Below are 20,292 nucleotides of genomic sequence, written 5' to 3' on the forward strand. Positions count from 1 at the left end.
TGGTAGGTGTTTGTAGTCCTACTGAGCTCAACAGAGACATGGACATGGACAATGAATCTGAGGGTCTAGACCAGAAACTATATGTACCTTATATTATAATGAGATTCACCCAGGGTTCGAAATACAACGTGGCTTTCGGGGGAGCCCTATTTTCCGATCAGACCTCTGCCAGTGTTTTTAGAGCTCCCCCTAAATTTTTCAAATTAGGCTTTCAGGGGAGCCCAGCTCCCCTTAGCTCCCCCGTAATTCGAACTCTGGATTCACCAAAATATCATCCCCACGTGCAGGATAGACTGTTACCAGGTTGCTTTCAAATTTCGTTTGCTTGTAGCAATGCCAATAAAGACGATTCTGATTTTTGATTCCCATCTTGTTCTGTCCTTGAGGAAGACACTAAAGAGTGTCACAGACTGTCATTGGCAGATTGAACAGAGATACAGAGAGAAGAAGAAGAAGGGCGAAAGACATAAAAGTGGACATGCATTGGCCACATCCCTCAGTGATGACTGAAGTGGACCTTCTTGCTGTTTTCTGATAAATGCTGAGATTACGGCTGTCAGCGATGTTGGCATCAGCCACTGTGGTGGTGGAGGTGGTGGCATTACCGTGGGGGCAGGCGCGTCTCGTCAATACAAAACTGCCCTACACTTTGTAAATAGTACAGTGACAAGCCCATATTACCTAGCTACCACCATTAATCCAGTCATAGTGCCCCTGAATGAACAACACAGGTTTCAGATCATCGAGGTTGCATCATTAGGGAACAGCGGCTGGAGAATGGGGTGAAAAAGAAGCCTGGACTTTTTTTCCAGGGCTGAAACCCATTCAAAACCTCTGGGATCAGTTGAGTCGCTGTGCAGAGGCTCGTACTTGAGAACATCAATGACCTGAGGGCCGTCCTTCAAGAAGGGTGAGGCAGCATGCTCAGCAGACAGTAAGTCCACTTGCAAACAGTATGAGACGTTGTCCCGCAGTAATTGATGCTCAAGGGCACATGACAAGTTATCGTGACGTCACCATTTTTTATTTTGGTATTCCCACCACTGTTGGCTTTTTTTCTACAACAAATTGTTTGATATGAGGGAATCATAATTGCATGCTTCTACTGAAATATCCAGATGTATGTGTGTAGTGTGAGCCTTTATTACACACATAATCTTTTCTTCTCTTGGAGTTCAAAAGGCTGCTATACTTGAACAAAAAAATAAATAAAACACAAGTTTCCTCCTGAACTATCGGGCTCATGTGATTTCTTCAGTGCACATAGTTAAATATTTGTAAATAAACACAATTATTGTTTAATTGTGTGGTTAAAGACCAGTGCCATTTTTGAATATAAAAAAATGACACATATGTACACCAGTTTTGACTGTGACGACACGTTTCATAATAACAACAACAAAATATTCCCATACACGCCTAACGAGATTGGTGTTTACTCGCTGTATAAGAACAACAACACATAGACTTACACATATTTCTACCTAACAAGCATTACTATAAAAAGAAGCTTTTATACTACAATGAGTAAATCTCGCTTTGTAAAGTGAAAGACCCCGGATGTTGACATGATTACTGTAACCACGTGTGCTTTTCAGAGATAAACATTGATAATGGCCACATTCTCGGTCCATCATCGTGAACGCTGGCTCCGTGGGATTGTGAATCTAGGCACTAGGACCCAGCAGGTGCAGCTCGGAGTTATTTCAGTGGAGTGCAGCACAGTCCCATCAGCACAGCGGCCACTCGCTCCACGCGCAGCGGACTGGACGCACAGTGAGCGAGCGCTCCCCATCCCGCAGCACGAGAGAGAGAGAGAGAGAGAGAGAGGGGTGGGGGGGGGACCGCAAGTTCACGCTGACTCCGGCCGGGGCCTCGAGGGGGACTACACACGCCACTCTCCCTGCTATTATTATTTTTTTCTTTTTCTTTTTTTTTGAATGAGTAACACACTTTAGGTGGGCGATGGCTTCGTCCGTGAGCGGCACGGAGGAGGTCCGGGTGTCCGCCCTGACGCCCCTAAAGTTGGTGGGACTGGTGTGCGTCTTTCTCGCGCTGTGCCTGGACGTCGGGGCGATGCTGAGCCCGGCGTGGGTCACGGCGGACGACCAGTACTACCTGTCCCTGTACGTGTCCTGCTGGAAGCCCGTCAGCTCCGTGGAGTGGTCCTGCAACAGCACGCTGGCCACCGGTGAGAAAGACGCTCCTGTGCGCATCCGCTGACAGTCATCCCGTCACGCCGATTGGGGTGAATCCCCACCACCGTGGTTTTTCCTTAGAAGTTCAAATCCAGTCGGATGGTGTCGTTTGGTGTACATTTTTTTTTTTTTTTTTTTACCCCCGAAAAGTCCAAATTGTGGATGCAGACCGACCCCCTCATTGGTATTGGAATGGAAGAGTGATACTGGGGGGATGATAACAAAGAGTCCCCGCGGACATTGCACCGCTGAACCATCTGTTCTGCGGGTGACAATTATAAAACATAGCTCAAGAGAGCGCTAAATGTTAATTACTTTATAATTAGCAATTGCCTGTTTAATTTAAACTTTAGGTGAAATGAGATAGCGAACAATGAGCGGCACATTGCTTTTTCAAGAAGTTTCTAAACGATTATGGGGAGGTGGGGGGACTTTATACCCGAGTCTTTTAAAAGTCTGCGCGTTTGATAAAGAATGTATGCTTTGGTTTTCTTTCTGGACTATAACTCTTGGGTTTTCCTTCTTTTTTTCCTCCAACAATTTCCTTGTGCGCCACGGGATGATGTGGGAATTTCGCCTCGCCTGGAGCAGACCAGCTGGGGTTTCATTTGGCCTTTTGTTGCCTACAAAATGAGCCTTTGTGTGGGTTTCTTCACCGGCCAAGGAGCAAGGGCAGCAGAGTAGAGAGCTCCCCAGAGATCCAGATGCCTGGAGATTAGTAACCAGGGAAACAAGTGTCGCTCTCGAAAAATGCCGATTTTCTCCATTCGGGGAACTTCTTCATAGAGTCTCCTCGTGGAGACATTTCTGTAAGCGTACCGTGTTTCCTTAAATTTATATGATAACATATGAATCTTTCTGGACTTTAAAACAACCCAGTCCATCAATGTGAAAGCAGCGGAACAAGGTCCCGTTAAAATGCAAATAACAACTCAAACTGTACTTATAAAGGAAAGGAGTTTGTGTAGCAAATATTCCTGTTGTCACTGATGCTAACTTAATATTGCACATAGTCTTTAGACTGAACTGCAGTAATTAATTAGTTAATATTGCGGTGAATAATAAGACAGTGAAAGTTGTCTAGACACACGTATTAACCTAGATTTATGTTAGATTTTTTAATCCTGTTACATCATTCACACGGGCTACTTGTGGGCAACTTGTGTCTGTGTGCTCCTGTATGAATTCATATAGATTTATGTAAATACATCATTGTTGGCTCCCTGGCCTTCTCCTGCTGGCTGAGTGATGTACTGTGTTTTGGTAGTCTCACAAAGTGTTTTCTTTCGGTCTGAGATGAGTAACTGTGGGTCACACTGGCCCCGTTCCTTCGCTGTCAGCGCAGACAAATAGCACTTTGGTGCCATATAAAGACATGAAATCTCCATGTCAGCTCTCGGCACCAGCATACCACAGTAAATGCACACAGCAAACTTCTCATTTCCTCGGGCTTGTGCTTGGCTCGGCCTATTGATTTGAATCCCAGTAATCAGTTTCTACCCCCTCTTCAAACCCCCAATATTTCCTCAGTGTCATGCTCTGGGCATTAAATAAATCCTGTTAGTTTGAAACACCAGCTGGCCACTCAGATGTTGTTCTGCAAAGACTACGTGTGTGTGTCTGCCCTGAAAACCACAGTAATTTGTAGGGCAAACGAGATATTGTCTTACTACATGCTCAAGTATTTTATATCTACACACACGCTCTCTCTCTCGCTCTCTCTTTCTGTCTCTCACACACACTCACTCACACAAACCTGAGCAGTAAGTCGAAGGTCAAGTGTAAAATGTAGAGAGTCGACACTGGGTTCGGAATGTGAAACGGTAACGCAAGAGCAGCGCATGTTGACGCCATGCTGGTGTGAGATGAGGAGGCGAATGTGGAGCCACTGTGTGACCGAGTCCAACTCAGAGAGATGCAGAAGTGGCAAAGCATGTCAGCAATGCAATACGTCATCAATCCCTGTCTTCCCTCAGAGACCACAAGCAGGCACAACACCGCATTGGCGCTACGACGACGGCTGTGGCTCAGTGCCTTGCTCAAAGACACTGGGGGCTTGAACCAGAGACCTCTGATTGAAGATCATCCTGCTTTCAAACACTCCTTCATCCTGCTGCCCCGACAGTGAGGCTGAATGTGTGTGACAGCGGGAAAGATACTCGCGGCACTTCTGTGACACAGATCTTCCTCCATTGTCTCCGACAGAGACACTGAATTGGGGCCCTGGAGGATCTTTTCGATAAACACTTAAGCAGCCTCTGACATGCACACAAGGAACCATAATTAATGCTCAGATTGGATCTTTTGCATACTGTATCTCCTTTTCCATCTGTCATCATGCAGGGCCCAGATTAATAGTTTGGCGCTTCCTGCTCATCAAAGCCTTTAAGCGCTCTGACTCTGGCTGTGTTTCTTGCGCAGCTTCCAGGGTCTGTTCCAAATTTGCGATGAGATGACTTTCCGTACCCTGCTGTTCGCGGAGGTACTGATAACGACTTTCGATGTTAACTGGTTGAGCTCAAGGCGCCGAACTGACCCAGAGAAGACTTCTCAGCAGCGATGAGCTTTGACAACTGCAGGTCAAGTGACTGTGGCTTTTTTGCTTCAAGGCAGCCAGTGATACTGTGACGGGGAATGTCAGGGGGTCATTCTGCAAGGGGGCCTGGCGTTGTGCAAGCTGGCTGCTCATTGTGGGCTCTCTCCAACATCCTGTGGTGACAGAGCCCATTTCTAAACTCTAAATCCTGAACCATATTTGGTCAAAAGTAGTTGATGTTTGTTTATATTTGAGCTGCTTGGCCCCTGGAATAAAGTCTCACTCCAACAGGAGTGGGAACTGTTTTTTAAGCAGCTTATGTTCTGTTACTTTCTCCCCGCGAGTGAATGTTTTAATGATGTTCTGCCTCAATGAGGAAATATTCTTGGCAGTGCTTAATCTTTTTTTTTTTTTTTTTTCCGGGGCTACATAATAGACTGTATCTTGTATATGGAGATGAAACATATTTGAACGGAAGTCAGTCATTTGTTAACTTTTCCAGCCACTGCACTATTGAAGAACGGCAACCGATCCCCCTTCTCCTTTCATGGTCGTGTTGTTGTTTTTTCTTCACTCATTGTACTTGAAATTATTTCCTCCTGTGTAATCAAATACCTCATCATAATATCCTGAGTCTTTTTTTTTTTTTTTACACACGGAGCTCCTCTTTCCACCAGTTCACAGTGAAGTTATGAAGATACTTCATCTTTTAACAATCACATAAACTGTGTGTCAACAATCCACAGTTAGTTTCTCATGGTCAGTACACACTCTTACTACCTGTTTTCAGAAATGTGTGCTACTTCCTTGTGGTTTTTCATTTTTGCAAAACAAACAGCCAACCTTGTGCTTTCATTCTCCTTTTTTTGCAAGCAGTTTCGTTTCCAAACCAACGATGGACGTAAGCAAGATTGAGAAGACACTTTTTCCCCGCTTGAGTGTTTTTGGAGTAAACCTGAATGAAATGCTGAGAATGCTGCTGAGCTGACATCAGCTGGAGTGGAGAGGTGGGAGTTGGGGGGGTGGGGGGGTGGGGGCTCATTATCTGAGCAACCTCACGGAATCACTTTCAGTCATTGTGCTGCATTGGGATTCATTATTGAACCGCCGAAATCCTTGTGTAGCCAAGCGTGTGTGCATTTGTTTGTTTTCTTGTCAGACCTAAAGTGCTGTGCTTGGTTTGGAGGGTTGCTCGCTGCATGGTTCACATTCTTCATCTGCTACTAGCCATAGATCCCCAGGGGCTCACATCAAAACAGTATGAGCCATCACCAGCTTCTCAAAATATGCACGAGGAGCAGTCTCAAGCCCCTGAACTCGAAATAGTTTTTGTTTATACACTGTGGTAATTTACCACAGGCTGTAACAGGCAGAAATTATTTTCCTCATGTGGGATTTAACATTGCAGTGTTACTCTGGCTAACCACTATATAGCCTGTGACCTATTCTGTCCTCTCTTTTACCTTTTACCCCTCTACATTTCTCCCCACTGACACAGCTCTCGAGAGTAAGCTCTTTTTCGCTACCTATGTCACTCTATCTCAGTGTGATTTCATGGCTTTTTCTCGTTCCCCCTCCCTCCTCTCTGTCCCTGTGTGTGTTTGTCTCAGACTGGCAGATCGCCACGCTGGCCTTGCTGGTTGGGGGTGCAGGCCTCACCCTGAATGCCTTCCTTGTTGCGCTCGTCTCCCTTTGCTTTGGCTCCAGGAGCCGCTGTTACAAACCCGTGGCCATCATGCTGTTCTCTGCAGGTATGTACAGAGGTAGTGTCTTTTTTCTAAGAAAGGGAAGCTAAAGTACGCCGAGTAAAGCAATAACTGCGTTATAACTTCTCAAGGGAGATGGAAAAACTGGATGTTTGTGACTTGGAATGTGATCCAATTTTTTTTTCTTTTTAGAACTTACTGTTGAATTCTTATCTTTTGATACCATTTTTGTATCCCTTTCCTTTGCAGTGGTGCTTCAGGTGTGCAGCTTGGTGCTGTTCCCCATCAAGTTCATCGAAACAGTCAGTCTGAGAGTGTACCATGAGTTTAACTGGGGCTATGGCCTGGCCTGGGGATCCACCATATTCTCATTCGGAGGCGCCATCCTATACTGCCTGAACCCCAAGAACTATGAAGACTACTACTAAATGTCAGACAAGAAGAAGAAAGCTGGACTGTGTTTCACTTTGTCCACATAGTAATAGGTATTCCCCGTCTATTACACCATGCACAACCACAGGCTAGCTATAGAAAAAAAAAAAAAAACATGTGCTTGTTGATAGTTTCAAGACTGGAAAGGAACACTTTTGTTCAACACTGTGAGCTTTTTGTCTCAAAGACTATCTTCATTCCCTGGACTGAGGCCTGAACTCTCTTAGGCGATTTGGCAGCACAGCCAACGGCAGGAAAGAAATCCAAAACCCAGAAAGGTTTGTTTGGGAGAGAATGTCACGAGTCACATAATTCTGCGTCCCCTTTAAGTAAAACTCCAGTAGGTCTTTAACTCGGGAGGCAAATCTGGACAGAACAGATGGATCCACTGACCCCATACAGACAAATTGGTGGACAAACAAACCGCGCAAGAAAACGGCTGCTGTAAACGTGGAGAGGAAGATGTCCCATTGAAGTGATATCCTGAGGAAGACAGGCTACACCTTGGGAATACATTTTTCAATATAAATTTTTTTGTTGCTGCTGTATAGAAGAATAGGTAAAGCATGTCATAGAGCTGAAGTGGAATGACAATGTTTTTCCTGTTCTGTAAACATTATAAAGGACCAGGGATACCGATAATAAAACAGAGGTTACCTTAGACTACACAAACATTCCAGACAGCTTACAAAACATATCACTGTTGATGAAAACATGTACTAGATAAGCTATCCCACAACCCTTCAGCCCAGTCACACTACTTCCTGGGAAAATGGTTGTATTATATGCAAGTATATGTCGTATATATTATGTAATGTTCGTTCTAACGAAAATTAGGGAAGATGGCAAATGACCACGTCTGCTGAGCATGTGTACCCTTCCGCATGATCATACCAACCGGCATGTGCTCACAGACCTCCCCATGTGATGCCTCTTTATCTTCCCACTCTCCAAATAAAGGCCGGCAGTGGAGCAGGCACCATTAAGAGCTCATCTGTTTTTCCTCCTTTCAGAGGGAGGGACCATCTTCGGAAATGGCAGAACACTTCCGTTTTTCAAAGCGACGGTCAATAATAACAGTACTGAAGGAAGCACCAGTGTTGCGTATGAGAAGGGTGAAAAAAACCATGTGATAAACCACCTCTACTCTGGTAGTGACCCTCTACTCCAATCTCACTCACTAATATTTTTTATCCTTCTTGCGACCTCAGTTAAAGTGAGTGTGTGCATGCTGTTACCGTTTGCTGCTGTGCTTTCTGACTCCTGCTGGTTTGATCATAACATAATAAACATGGACTGAAGAAAAACAACACATTGTTTTGGGTGAAAAGAGTATCGGTCAAAATATAACAAGTGTTGCAACCGTGTGCGATAAAGTCACATAGAATCAGCTCCTTTATTAAGTACAGCAAGTTGAGGCATTTGCACGGGAAATAGACATCTCTTGAACACATAATACAGGGTTGCTTAATATGCATAAAAGTACCTGGAATATACTCATATGCAAATGTCTTTAGTGTTCTTTCAGTGATACAAGCTCCAAAACAGAGCCAGATACAGTGTACAGTCTACATTTCGCATTAGTCAGAATTTTTTTTTTACCATTGATTTTATTGAGCCACAGTCTGAGAGGATGTTGGATGTCCTGGATTTAAGTGAAGTTGTCTCCATTTTTTGAGTTCAGGAATGGGCACAGTTGTGTAAACAGGGCAGTCATTCATGCTGCATGGAATGTTCACTCGGTAAACCATCTTCCTCAAATCAATTTGACCTTTCCGAACCTGGCCCTACCGCCGCCAAAGCTGCGCTGCGTCGCTCCCTCCTTCATAAGTTTGCCGCGAGAGGAGTCTCAAACTGTCCTGAAAATGATTCATCCTCCTCCAAAAGGTATGAAATGTCAAAGTGCAAAGAAGTTTAGGATGGGAGCGGGAATAGTGGGCACAGAAGGAAACTGGCTCTTCCTCAGCAGGTGGAGGGGCTTATATAGTGATTGACAGGGAAAGACCTCGGGACAGATTCTGGAGCAGAGGGGCTTATAGCATCCAAGAAATGTGAACAGGGGTGGGAGGCGTGGGCGCGTGGAATACAGCGCTGTGTTCAGGTGTAGCGTGGCATCTCGCACTGTTCACAGCGGTTGAGTGCAGGGTGGTTGAGGAAGGTGCAGCTTTCACAGTTCCATTGAGCGCCTTCGAAGTCCTCGTCCCTCTGAGGCCTGGCCACCGATTTGGAGCTTTGCTCCCCATCTGACAACAACAAAGTGTATATACGTGGTTAAAAAAAAGGGACGACACACAGTGAGGTGTTGATAAAGGACAGGGATCACAAAACGTTTTGGGAGGGAGGAGCAGTGTTAGTAAAATTGTCAACTTCATGCAAGGGCCTTAAAAAAAGTAAAAGAATATTTGTTTAGTTTGACTAAAGAAATATGGTGATTGAATTTGACAACTGTTTACACGGGTCCTGTGGCTCCAGTACTGTCACCATGATGCAGAATGCCACAAATCCAAAACAGCAGCGCTCATGTCTGGGTTATGTCAGTTTCGCTTTCATAAAGTGGAACAATAAGTCATCCATCTTCACGTCTCTTATATGATTGTAACCATTTAGGCACAGTTAACTTTGGGCTATAATTAACCACGGCTGTGATTTCAGCAGGCATTGATTGACGCATCCACTATAGAAGCATAAATATTTTGGGATGTGGGCATTTACTGAAAACAAGGTTTCTTGACTCGTTTTCACGCCAACAGATTTGTGGAGGCCAACAAAGCCCAAAGTCAATAAAGATTAGTCCTGCTTTTTTTTTTTTCCTTCTTTCTTTTCAAACTGTCCCAAATCTTCCATTTGCTGGAAGCCAAATAAAACAAATATGAAAGAAGAAGCTCTGAATGTCTTTCACTAAAACCCAAATCTGTATCTTGGCAACCGTATTAATGCGTGACTCTCCCCTGTAAAACACATTCACGTCCATTTTGTAACCAAAAAGCCCCATGAGTCACTTTCACACTCTGAAAAAAAAGTAGCAGTTCTCACCTTTCTTCCCAGATTTCGGTGGCACTACTGGACCAGGCTGAATATTGTCGTAGAAGTTGTTCTTTCCTTTGGGGTCAAACTTTTCTGTGGAGGAAAGCAGAAATCAGATACAGAAGTTGAATTTGTTTGTTTAGGAGCACCCATTCCAGCCAGGATATAATACGTCCAGCTTCTCGCTGCCCCCCCCCCACAGCCACTAAAGTCAGGCAGCATTACGAGTCTGAGAAAACCCCCGTCACCCGCTGAGCAAAGAGAGCACACACACACACACAGACTGGAAAAAGGGAGCATTTCTTGACTGATGGCAAAATCAAGGCATGCATGTGCAATCACACTACTAAAACAATGATTTGGAACAGAAACAGTGCCATCCCACTCAAAATAACTACCGACATAATTGCCAAAGTTGTCAAATTAGGAATTCTAAGCAATCTTCCAGTGGTTTGACATTTAAATGTCCAAGTTCATGCATCTATTACTCAAACTGAACATGCTGGAATGCAGTTCATCTTTGTGTATGAAGCTGTTGAAACACTTCTTCATGTGGACATGAGCAGGATGCACTGCAAGCCAAGCCAAAATACATACTTTTCTTTTTTTTTTTTTTTAAATAAAGGTACGATGGTACCAACTGAAACCAATATTAATATTAGCAGTATTAGTAATTACTGTCAATATGACATTTTGTTGACAAATAAAAGAGGCTTTTACTCTTCAACAGAAAGCTGCACAACATGGACTTCCACAATCAAGACAATCAATAGTTTGGAGATCTTTTTTTTCTAGGAAGACCAATACCCAAATGTTTTGTAGCACCGGGCTTATTGCAAGCCAATTGGTCACACTCTTGAGCCTGCTGCCAGACAGGCTTTTTAGCCTTCCAAAATCAGGACTCCTGGTAAACGGATGATTGCAACTCAGTTCCAGACATTGCATAACTGATATAAGCATCGGCTTCGGAGACAATCAACAAAGGAGCATGTATCAGTCCCACTGCGAGGACGACACTAAGAGGTCAAACATGGAGCACACTCGACCCGACTGCAGACCAGCGTGTCAGTGACGGTGATGAATCCTCATTCATTGATTTGGATCAAACTTTTTTTCTGCTTCCGGGCTGGGTTTGTTTCAAGATCAATGCTTTCAAATAAATCACGGACACAGTTCAAAGGTTTGTGTCGGGAGTGTGCACTTATGTGTGCGCGTACCTCTCGACTGCAATACATCGGTCTCCTTCAGGGTGCAGTCGATATCAATCTGAAGCTGCCGGTTCAGGCTCCGCAATCGTGTCATCTCTTCTGGCTGCAAGCAGCGCAAATACACAACCCAGTTAACTTGCAAAGAAAAAAACATATACATGCAAAGACATCATAGCCAATGTTCAGTTCCTACTCTTGGGATAAGACTGGTTGCGTTGACTCTTCGAAAGCGTCTCTGAAGAGCATCATATTCCATGTTGTTGACATCAGCCTTGAGTTGCTCTAGTTTCTGCTTTTCCAGCAGAAGCTCCTTCTTTAGACGCTCCATCCTTGCACGCTGATGGAGCAGAAGAGCTTGAAAGAAACACACAAATATTTGACATAAAAAAATTAAAAACACAGCAAACAACTTATAGTATATTGACTTTGATATCATTGTAAAGGGTAAAGCTATTGAGCACACGGCACCTTAACACCACACTGAGGAATATGTTGCATTAAATTAAGACTGATCAGTCATAGTTTCAATGAAATGATGAGCATTTTAATAAAAGTAAGAAAGTTGCGCATTTGGGTTTACTGGTTACTGAAATATTTACTCCTGTAACGTCGATCACACAAAGATGGCGCATCTTCCCGAGTTAGTTGATTGACGGTAACCATCAATTATCAAATTCCAAATTATACAATTAATTAATGTCATTACAAGATGAATGACTTTTAAGCATATTTAATATTCTATTGGTGTACTGAATAAACACACAAACAAAGCGAGGGGATTAAACACAAAATTAAAAACCTACGCTGATCCTGGGGTTTTCTCAGTGCAAAGGCTGGCTGAAGTGTGTTTGACGGCACGTTTTCAAACTCAGATTCAACATGAAACTCGACATGGAGCACAGCCCTGCAAATTAAGCAATAGATGACAAATGTGAGAACAACCTACCTTGAGTGTAAGCATAGTCGTCAGAGCCTGAGCTTGAACGCCGCGGCATCTGCTGGAATTGATTGGCAAAGTTCCCTGGCAGAGCAGAGATGGGCAGGATGGGTGGAGGTGCAGCATTGTGTTCCCCCTGGTCCACGATGTTGAGAAGAGACTCGGCCTCGGCCACCGGGGGTGAGCTCGGTGGCCTCTGGGCCTGGCCTCCTGGGGACACTTTGATTTTGAACGTATAGGCCGACTGTCCTGGTTGAGGGGAGGAGGCGGGCCGAGGCCTCGCGGGGCCCTGATGCTGCAAGTACATCCCCGGGTGGAATGCGGCCGGGCCCGGAGGTCCAGTCAATGTGACCCCCCTTGAGGGGGAGCTGGGCGAAGGGCTGGTGGCCATGTAAAGGGCTCCCTGGGGGTGTGGGGTGTGCACCGGTGAGTTACTGCGTGGCCGCTGACCCTCCAGGGTTATCTCTATCTGGTTCTTGAGGGAACCTTTCGTGTGATACGGCCGATAGACAGCAGGTTGTTGCTGAGGTTGCTGCTGGTGGTGGTACGGCATGCTCGGGACAGTCGGGGAGCTGATGGGGTAGACATATTGCTGGTGCTGGGCTTGCGGCTGCGGTTGAGGCTGGGGCTGGGGTTGCTGCTGGACCTGGTGCTGGGGAGAGCTATAAGGTGAGCCGTACGTGGGAGTGCTGTAGGGGGACTGCTGATGCTGATAGACAGACGCCCCCGGGGAGGGCCAGGGAGCTGGCTGTGGACTCTGGGAGGGTGAGGGTCGAATGTACAAGGTGGTGTTCGTGCTGTTAGGGTAGTGACCGGGGGGGATCTGCAGAGCCTGTGGAACGTTGGGTATACTTTGTGAAAGGGTGACGGTTATAGGATTCATGGTGTAACGGGGAACGGGCGCGTACGTGGGAGACATGCCCTGCATGGTGGGTGGAGGGGTGGGAGTGCTGGCAGAGCGGCTCTGATCGTTCATGAAGAAAGGATTGTTGTATCCAGCGGAGGGGGCCATGGTCGCAGGAGCCGACAATGGCTCGGGGTAGCTGGGCCGCTGGGGTTCAATGTGACTATCGCTGGTGCTGTGCACAAGCGAGCGGCCGGCACCTGCCACTCCTCCATTTGACTTGCTTGCTTCCGCGCCTGGGTAGCCCAGACTAATGTGGAGCATGTGGTTTCGATTCAGCCGTCCCTCATCTGGACTGTGATGAAACTCTCCATACAGGTATCGGTTACTCTCCTTAGCCAGCAGGTGGCAGCAGAGATCCAGGTTGTTGTTGTTCTAAGAGAGAGAAAAACAAGACTATGAACTCGTATTCTGACCAGCGCTCTTATCAGAGTTTAAGAGCTCATTTCACCATCATGCTATCTAGGACAAGATCAATATCACCTTATAAGTAGTCTAAAGAGAATATGGCATAAATACATAGCATATAACAAATGAACCCAGGGGCGAGCAACTTTTACACATAAAAGTTTACACACTGAGACCACAGCAGAAAAATGGTCTCAAGAGTATATTTAGTGCCAACAGTTCACCATCTTTCTGTGGCTCAACCAGATAAAAAAGGAAAGCAGCAATTTAAGAAGGTCTGTAGACCAAAAATCAATCTGAGCCGAGAGAATAATTACCATAAGGACTAGTATACAGTAATGACTTGACGCATGTCTACACTTGTTCGGTTTGGTTCGTGGTGTGACTGCTGTGCTTTTACAGTCCATTTGCGGACGTGTGATCGATTTCATCCAAAGTCTGGTCCAAGCTGACCGTCACCATCTTAAAAAGCCTTTCACAACTTTCAGGCACCGTCTGTTGGCAGCTTTGTTTTAAATCCCACTGAACTCTGAGAGCAGTCTTTTGTCCGTGTGGATATCTTTGGTTTCAGAGATGTTTCAAATGGACAAAAGACAGGATGTGACATTCATCAAGAGCACTGTAACCTTGCAACAGATCTTGAGTGGTGCGTGCAACGAGGCAAGGGCTGCCTCTCTCTTCACTCTTTTACACATTTTAGGGGCACAGTGAAACCTCAAGCTATAAAAAAACACTACCACAAATGATGCATTGCATTTCCTGCAACTCATAGCCACTGTGTCATGCAGGAATCGGAAACCTTAGGCCTTTCTTGCTAATTTACACCACTGGATGCGTATACTTCACACAGACTGAGCTCAAACAACTTCAGTGCACCTGTTGATTTACGACAGTCAAGAATATTGTTTGCGGTGGATGACATTTTTTTTCTACATCTGTGAAGCACACAATTGTCCGCTATTTTGAGAGCTCGTGCAGGATTTGGTTAATGTCACATGGCAGATAACGCATCCCACTTGATGCAGGCAAACTCCCTTTTTACTTGGTTCTCATTTTTCATTTTCAAAGACATTATTCCACTAAATGTCACGTGTTATGACCAACTAACAGCCGCTGCAGTCATGGTGCCCCCATGAAATCTTAACAACACCAAAGAAAGCATTTTAACAGCATAATTTTCACGCCGACAAAACAAGCTCTCTTCAGAATGATGTGTTTGATTGCATGTTTCCTTAAACGTCATTCAGCAACTACTTCAGAAAGGAGAGTGTTGGTGTCCACATGATTAAAAAAAACTGTAAAAAAACCAAAACAACCCAAAAACAAACAAAAAGCAAAAAAAACAAAAAACATCAGCTGCTAAATATCCACCCCCTTCAACAGAGGTTGGTACAATTCAGGACTTTAAGACTTCAACCCAATCTGGATACAGTGCCAAGTGTTTGCCAGTGAATGGACTGAACATTTTATTGTTTTGTATTTTTGCTGATGAATAAAGTTGCTCCACAATGCTAGCCGAAAGCAAATGTTACAGCAAGGCAACTACAGCATTGTCCGTAAGAAAATGTCATCTGAAGGACATCAGTACGACAGAAACGGTAAGCGGAATGGTGGATATAGACACTGTCATACAGCTCGCATGAGAGGATATCTATGAACTGACATTTATCTGACAGGTTTTCAACAACTTAAGTTTTATATTTAGTGAAGACGGCTTTCATTTTAAAGTTACTGTACATTTCACCCAGTTTACTGGCTTTTCAATAACACTGTACAACTTTACTAATGGTCAAAAGAAAAAATTAATAGCACTCATAATTACCTCCTCTGTTCTCTAGCGAACAGATGGCACTGCATCCTGGGCGAGGTGAAGCCTTGAAGGATGTCTTGAATCTACTGACTTTACTAGAAGAAACTTAAATGTGGGGCACATAAATCTGGGCTTTTGCTTTTCATTGTAATCATCAATGAAATTAAGTCAGACATCATGTTCTTTCTCAGATGTTTGGAGGATACATAAAGAGATACAAGGATAATTCCAGCCCAAAACCTAACATGGAACAGATATGTTGTCGGTAGAACAATGACTGAAGACGGCGCATTTTCTTCGGGCCTATAGGTGGAGGTATTTGGAAAGGAAATGCAGAAAAGAAACAATTTCTTAGGAACCTCACAAAGTACTGGTTTTTGTATGTGTTCTCAAAGTTTCAGAGCGAGAAGGAACATAGCATCTTACTAGGGCTGCAACCAACCAATATTTTGCCAATTGATTGCTCTGTCGAGTATTGGATTAATCGTTTTTTTTGCCTAATAGCCTAAAACCTCAGGGCTTCCAAGAGGCCCCTGCATCTCGTAGGTGCAGGGGCTAAACCCCCAGCCTAACTTACAGTGGTCCCACCCCAACACTGTCAGAAAATCCTGGTAAGAGCCCTGACATACATGCCTGCAGAGACCAATAAAGTATAAACATTAACGCAATGGAGAGTACCCGCCACTCATAAAGACAGATGATGAATTGGATGCTTTTAGGGGTTAATTTCAACTATAAAACTACCAGTATGGACTATAAATCTAGAATACAGACTGGGAGCCACACTCTTGAAGCCTTTCCTCTGTCCTTGTACCTTGTTGCAGGGGCTTCGAAAGTGGAACTGAAAGTACGTGGTCTGAGCCCCCTTCCCCCATCGTGTCTGCAGCAAGTTCATTTATGACAAGCCGTTTGTCGCTTTTTGCTCTCTGTCCTGTCCTTTTTTCTCTCTTTTTGTCTCCAAACTCCAACCTGAACAGTCGGAGGTCGAAGCCCAGGCAATGTTTCTCAAATCTTACATTGTTCAACTTTGTTGAGTTTGTGGTAAATGTAGCCTCAGTTTCCTTCAGTTAGATAACAGCAGTAGCACCCTGTGTAGTCTTCTGCTACTGAAGCCCATCAGCTTCATGGTTCGACATGCTGGCAGTAGGGGGGGGTTTGTTTAATCATTTCTATGATGCAGCATCAAGGCAGAAGCTGTTCAGTGCTGGTTTGTGACAAAACATTGCCTTCACATAGGCTTGCATATGGAGTATAAACTAGGCTTAATGGCATTTAAGAAGTACTCATATCGGTACTCTTTATCGGCACGTGACTGTAGATTAGTACTCTTACTCGTAGTTTAAAAAAGTAGTATTGGTGCATCCCTGGGTTACAATTTAAATAAAAGTTTAGGCATCTATGTAAACATTTAAATATTTGTATCTTATGAAGTACACTGCACCGTATTGATCACATTTTTGCATTTATTGTTGTAACTACTCGTGTTTATGTTTGTCATTTTCTAATTAAAAAAGCAAGTTCACGTTTATCTGACTTGAAGTTAGCAAGGAGCAGTTATAAATTGAGGATGTATCGTGGAATCGAAGCCAAGACAAGATAATTGTAATGAAATTGTGAGACCAGTGTAGGCCTGGATACCGGAATTTACAAAAATTAGACCATACATACACAAACATTGGTTTTGAGTGTGTGTAGGTAGCATGTCCCTTTAAGACGCCGCACTGCATGAGAGACCTGACTCCACCTCATCAAGTCTGTAACAAATATGGAGAGAGGCGTGGCGACGGAGGACGGTTCAGAAGTTGTATCGGCTGAAGGGAACGACTTTAGAAGCAACTCCTCTTCGATCGTCCAAATCGTCCTTATTTAAAATCAGCGGACAGAGTAACGCGAGCTGCGGGAATCCGCACTTTCACCACGGGCAGAGCGCCGTTCATCGGGCTGGACGTGAAAAGTTATTTTACTTAAATATGCCAACTTCTTTCACTGGAATTAGGTGAGATAGGTCTTTTTTCATACAGCTGCCGTTCTCAGTCATTCTCATTTCAAGTAATCTGCGCTTATAAGCTCTTTAATAAATCTTATTGAATAAGTATTTTCTTCATTTATTTTCAAACAGTGTAGTTTTACAGTCCTTTAAAGTGGCACAAAATATGTCCAGGGGAGTCATACTATCAATATAACTGGTACATCTAGTGGCCAAACTTTTTTGTGTGTGCAGGGGGTACAGTGGAGCAGTTATCGTCCATGGAAAGTTATCGAGGTGAACTGCTCAATATATCGCAATACTGATTCGACCAGCCCTAGTCAGCAATATTCTTTAATATCACTTGGTTGTAGAGAGTGGTTATACGAGTTACTGTTGCAAACCAGTCTGACAATTCTCCTTTACGTCTGGCATCAACAAGCCCATTTCCTCCCTGGGAGCTTCTGTTCACAGGTGCATGAAAATCCCAGTCGATCTGGAATTCCTGAAAATCTTTGATCAGCTCATCTGGCACCAACAACTATGCCATGGTCAAAGTGACTTCAGTCATCATTCTGTCCCCTTCTCAAATTCGCTTTGAATTGCAGCACTCTATCTTCTTCATGTCTGAATAAAGTAAGTTCCTGCCATGGGATTGCCATTTGTGAGAGGGAGTGAAACTGGTAGAGCTACTAAAGTGACCTGTGCAACATGAATTCCTAGAGTCAAAGCTTTGTCGTGTTGCATGCTGGTTCAGGAAGATGAACATTAGGCAATAAAGTGATGTGGCTACAATCTTGCCTGGGCTCCACGTTAACAACATTTACACAATGAATCATGCAATTTCCCGACAGATTTATTAAGAGTGTGCAGTAGTGCAGAGTGTGTGTGCGTGTACCTGCAGAAGGCACTGTGACACGACCCCTTCTGGGATCTCGGGGAAACGCTGCTTGAGGTCCTGCAGGATGTGGTAGTCGAGCTGAGAGCACCCCTGCGCCATCCTGAGCCAACACGGAGACTCAACGAGCCCGAAGCCTTAAACTCCAAAATGATCGATCTCCTCTCATATCCTGGAGATGCAAAGAACGGAGAGAAAGCTGAGAACCAAAGCTACACGTACCGGGGACGAGGGTGCCAATGGTCCAGCTCGGAGTGCTGGCCTCACACACACACACACTCACACACACACACTATGTGTCAGCACTAATCTTAGATCAATTACTACACACAGTGTCTTCGTGAGACTTATCGGCCCGAGTTACCAAGACGTGTCCGTCAAAAGCGAAACAGTAAAAACACACAGAGGAGAAACAGAAGAAGAAGAATAAAACATTGCATGATCAATACATTGCACGCATTTGGATGCAATTAGCACGGAGGCGCTGACCAGCCAGCTACCTGTCGGTCTGTTGTTGTTTGTTTAGCCGCACTGGCGCACCGAGCAACGACGACATACCGTCGCTAGCCAGCAGGCTAGCTCCGAGCATCAGTTAGCTCGCGTGCATCACTCACTCCAACAACAACCGCACCTGTGTGCCGTGTGACTGCAGCCGGAAGTGCCGCTGCCAGCCGCGAGACACCGTCCCAAGTCACCTGTTACCAAATCAACGACGCGAGCGGCTCAAGCAGACATCTCTGTCAAATAAGATTAACTGGCTGCCAGCTAACGTGGCTAATGCTAACCGTAGCTGGTGGTCAGCTGTCATAAGCTGCGAGGAGGGGGGGGTGATGGATTAGCGAGCTAACTGTGCTAAATGCCACTAAATGTTAGCATCTAACTACTTCATTAAAAAGAAAAGAAAAGAAACGTACCGTATGCTCCGATGGCTCTTCATATCTCGGACCTCTGCGCTGTCCCGAGGAGAGCCATGAAGGGTCCGAAGCGGCGCACAGATGTTTATCTGTTCTTGGATTTTTCTAAAAACTCAGAAAAACGTGTAGTTTGGCATTCCAGAGTGAGGCCGCGGAGCTGCATCGGAGCTGGTAGTCCTGTACCGCCGCACTGTCACAGGCTGCCGGAGCAGGAAGCTCAACGCGCGGACCGCACCGGCACTGCGCATGCGTCTGAGCTCTGCCTCTTTTTTTTTTTTTTTTCTCTCAATCCGATTGCTCCACTTTTTTATTATTGTCGGATATATGCAGAACTTTGACAGGAGTGCCTCAGTGTCTTCGCCGCATTGACACTGTTTCCTGTTTTAATGTAAAGCTGATTATGTTTTCAGAGGTTTGCCAACGCGTGGGAGGAGGAGTCTTCCTGCAGAGCGCTGTGCCCTCCCACATCCCCAACTCTGACATTCAGGCCGAGTGGAACTTTTTGGAAGCAGATTTCCTAACGTTTTTGTCAACACACACACACACACACACACACACACACACACACACACACACACACACACACACACACACACACACACACACACACACACACACACACACACACACACACAGCGTTTCCTCCCACAGTCCAAAAACATGCATGTGAGGTTAATTGGTGACCCCAACTTGCCTCAAGCTGTGAATGTGAGTATGTCCTGCCCTCTCTCATAGTATTGGGACCAGCACCCCGCAGTGACCCTGAATAAGATGCGGTATCGAAGATGGATGGATGGACCTTTGCTTTTTGTTTTCTCCTGAGGACTTGCTTTTTGAATTGAACATGTGCTACTATTCTTTGTCTACCAGCTGCTTCCTTCAGGTGTCGCCACAGCAGATCATCTGACTCCATTTAATGCTATCCTTTAACTCTTCTTTTTTCCATAAATCTTAGCTGAGGTTGTCCTCTTCCCCGCCTAATGGCCTCTCTTGCTTAATCTGTAAAGTGCTTCTTCTTAGCTGTTGAACTGATAGATGGATGGATGGATAGATAGATAGATAGATAGATAGATAGATAGATAGATAGATAGATAGATAGATAGATAGATAGATAGATAGATAGATAGATAGATAGATAGATAGTTACACTGTCATATACCATGTTATATAATGTTTGCAATGTTATCTCGGTGAATTTGCAGTTAAAGGCCATTCACATTTTCTGTATGTAAAATTTTACACATAAAAAGAGTGAAGTCGATGTACTTTTGCAAAATTGGCAAAAGTCTTTCCATACAGTGATGCTATTTACATACACACTTATTATTGGGCATAATGAACACATATAAAC

General features: G+C 44.6%; 2 protein-coding genes across 3 annotated transcripts; one reads left to right on the forward strand and one right to left on the reverse strand.

Annotated features, from left to right (window-relative positions):
* The first annotated feature begins 1,926 nt into the window (after positions 1-1,926).
* On the forward strand, positions 1,927-8,155 carry tmem47 (transmembrane protein 47). The gene is made up of 3 exons (XM_080506245.1): positions 1,927-2,191; positions 6,345-6,485; positions 6,690-8,155. The coding sequence occupies exons 1-3, from the start codon at positions 1,966-1,968 to the stop codon at positions 6,866-6,868; spliced, it is 546 nt and encodes a 181-aa protein (XP_080362371.1). The 5' UTR covers positions 1,927-1,965; the 3' UTR covers positions 6,869-8,155.
* On the reverse strand, positions 8,151-19,120 carry tab3 (TGF-beta activated kinase 1 (MAP3K7) binding protein 3). Of its 2 annotated transcripts, XM_080506243.1 has the most exons (7): positions 18,942-19,120; positions 18,028-18,199; positions 12,051-13,320; positions 11,298-11,458; positions 11,114-11,207; positions 9,906-9,989; positions 8,151-9,115 (listed from the first exon to the last, which is right to left on the reverse strand). In XM_080506243.1, exons 2-7 carry the CDS (start codon positions 18,127-18,129, stop codon positions 8,970-8,972), a joined length of 1,857 nt encoding a protein of 618 aa, XP_080362369.1. In that variant the 5' UTR covers positions 18,130-18,199; positions 18,942-19,120; the 3' UTR covers positions 8,151-8,969. The 2 variants fall into 2 exon arrangements, with proteins under 2 accessions (XP_080362369.1, XP_080362370.1); XM_080506244.1 differs by lacking the exons at positions 18,028-18,199; positions 18,942-19,120 and adding an exon at positions 15,176-15,219.
* Positions 19,121-20,292: the final 1,172 nt, after the last annotated feature.

The sequence above is a fragment of the Blennius ocellaris genome, assembly GCF_963422515.1.
Source record: "Blennius ocellaris genome assembly, chromosome: 12".
In the NCBI taxonomy this organism is placed as follows: domain Eukaryota; kingdom Metazoa; phylum Chordata; class Actinopteri; order Blenniiformes; family Blenniidae; genus Blennius; species Blennius ocellaris.

Excerpts from the sequence above, each read along its gene's own strand:
- tmem47 (XM_080506245.1), top strand. The coding sequence starts at position 1,966 with ATGGCTTCGTCCGTGAGCGGCACGGAGGAGGTCCGGGTGTCCGCCCTG. Across the intron at positions 2,192-6,344 it reads CAACAGCACGCTGGCCACCG|ACTGGCAGATCGCCACGCTG; the intron begins GTGAGAAAGACG and ends TGTTTGTCTCAG. Across the intron at positions 6,486-6,689 it reads CATCATGCTGTTCTCTGCAG|TGGTGCTTCAGGTGTGCAGC; the intron begins GTATGTACAGAG and ends TTTCCTTTGCAG.
- tab3 (XM_080506243.1), bottom strand. The coding sequence starts at position 18,129 with ATGGCGCAGGGGTGCTCTCAGCTCGACTACCACATCCTGCAGGACCTC. Across the intron at positions 11,208-11,297 it reads CAACCAGTCTTATCCCAAGA|CCAGAAGAGATGACACGATT; the intron begins GTAGGAACTGAA and ends CGCTGCTTGCAG. Across the intron at positions 9,990-11,113 it reads CGATGTATTGCAGTCGAGAG|AAAAGTTTGACCCCAAAGGA; the intron begins GTACGCGCACAC and ends TTTCCTCCACAG.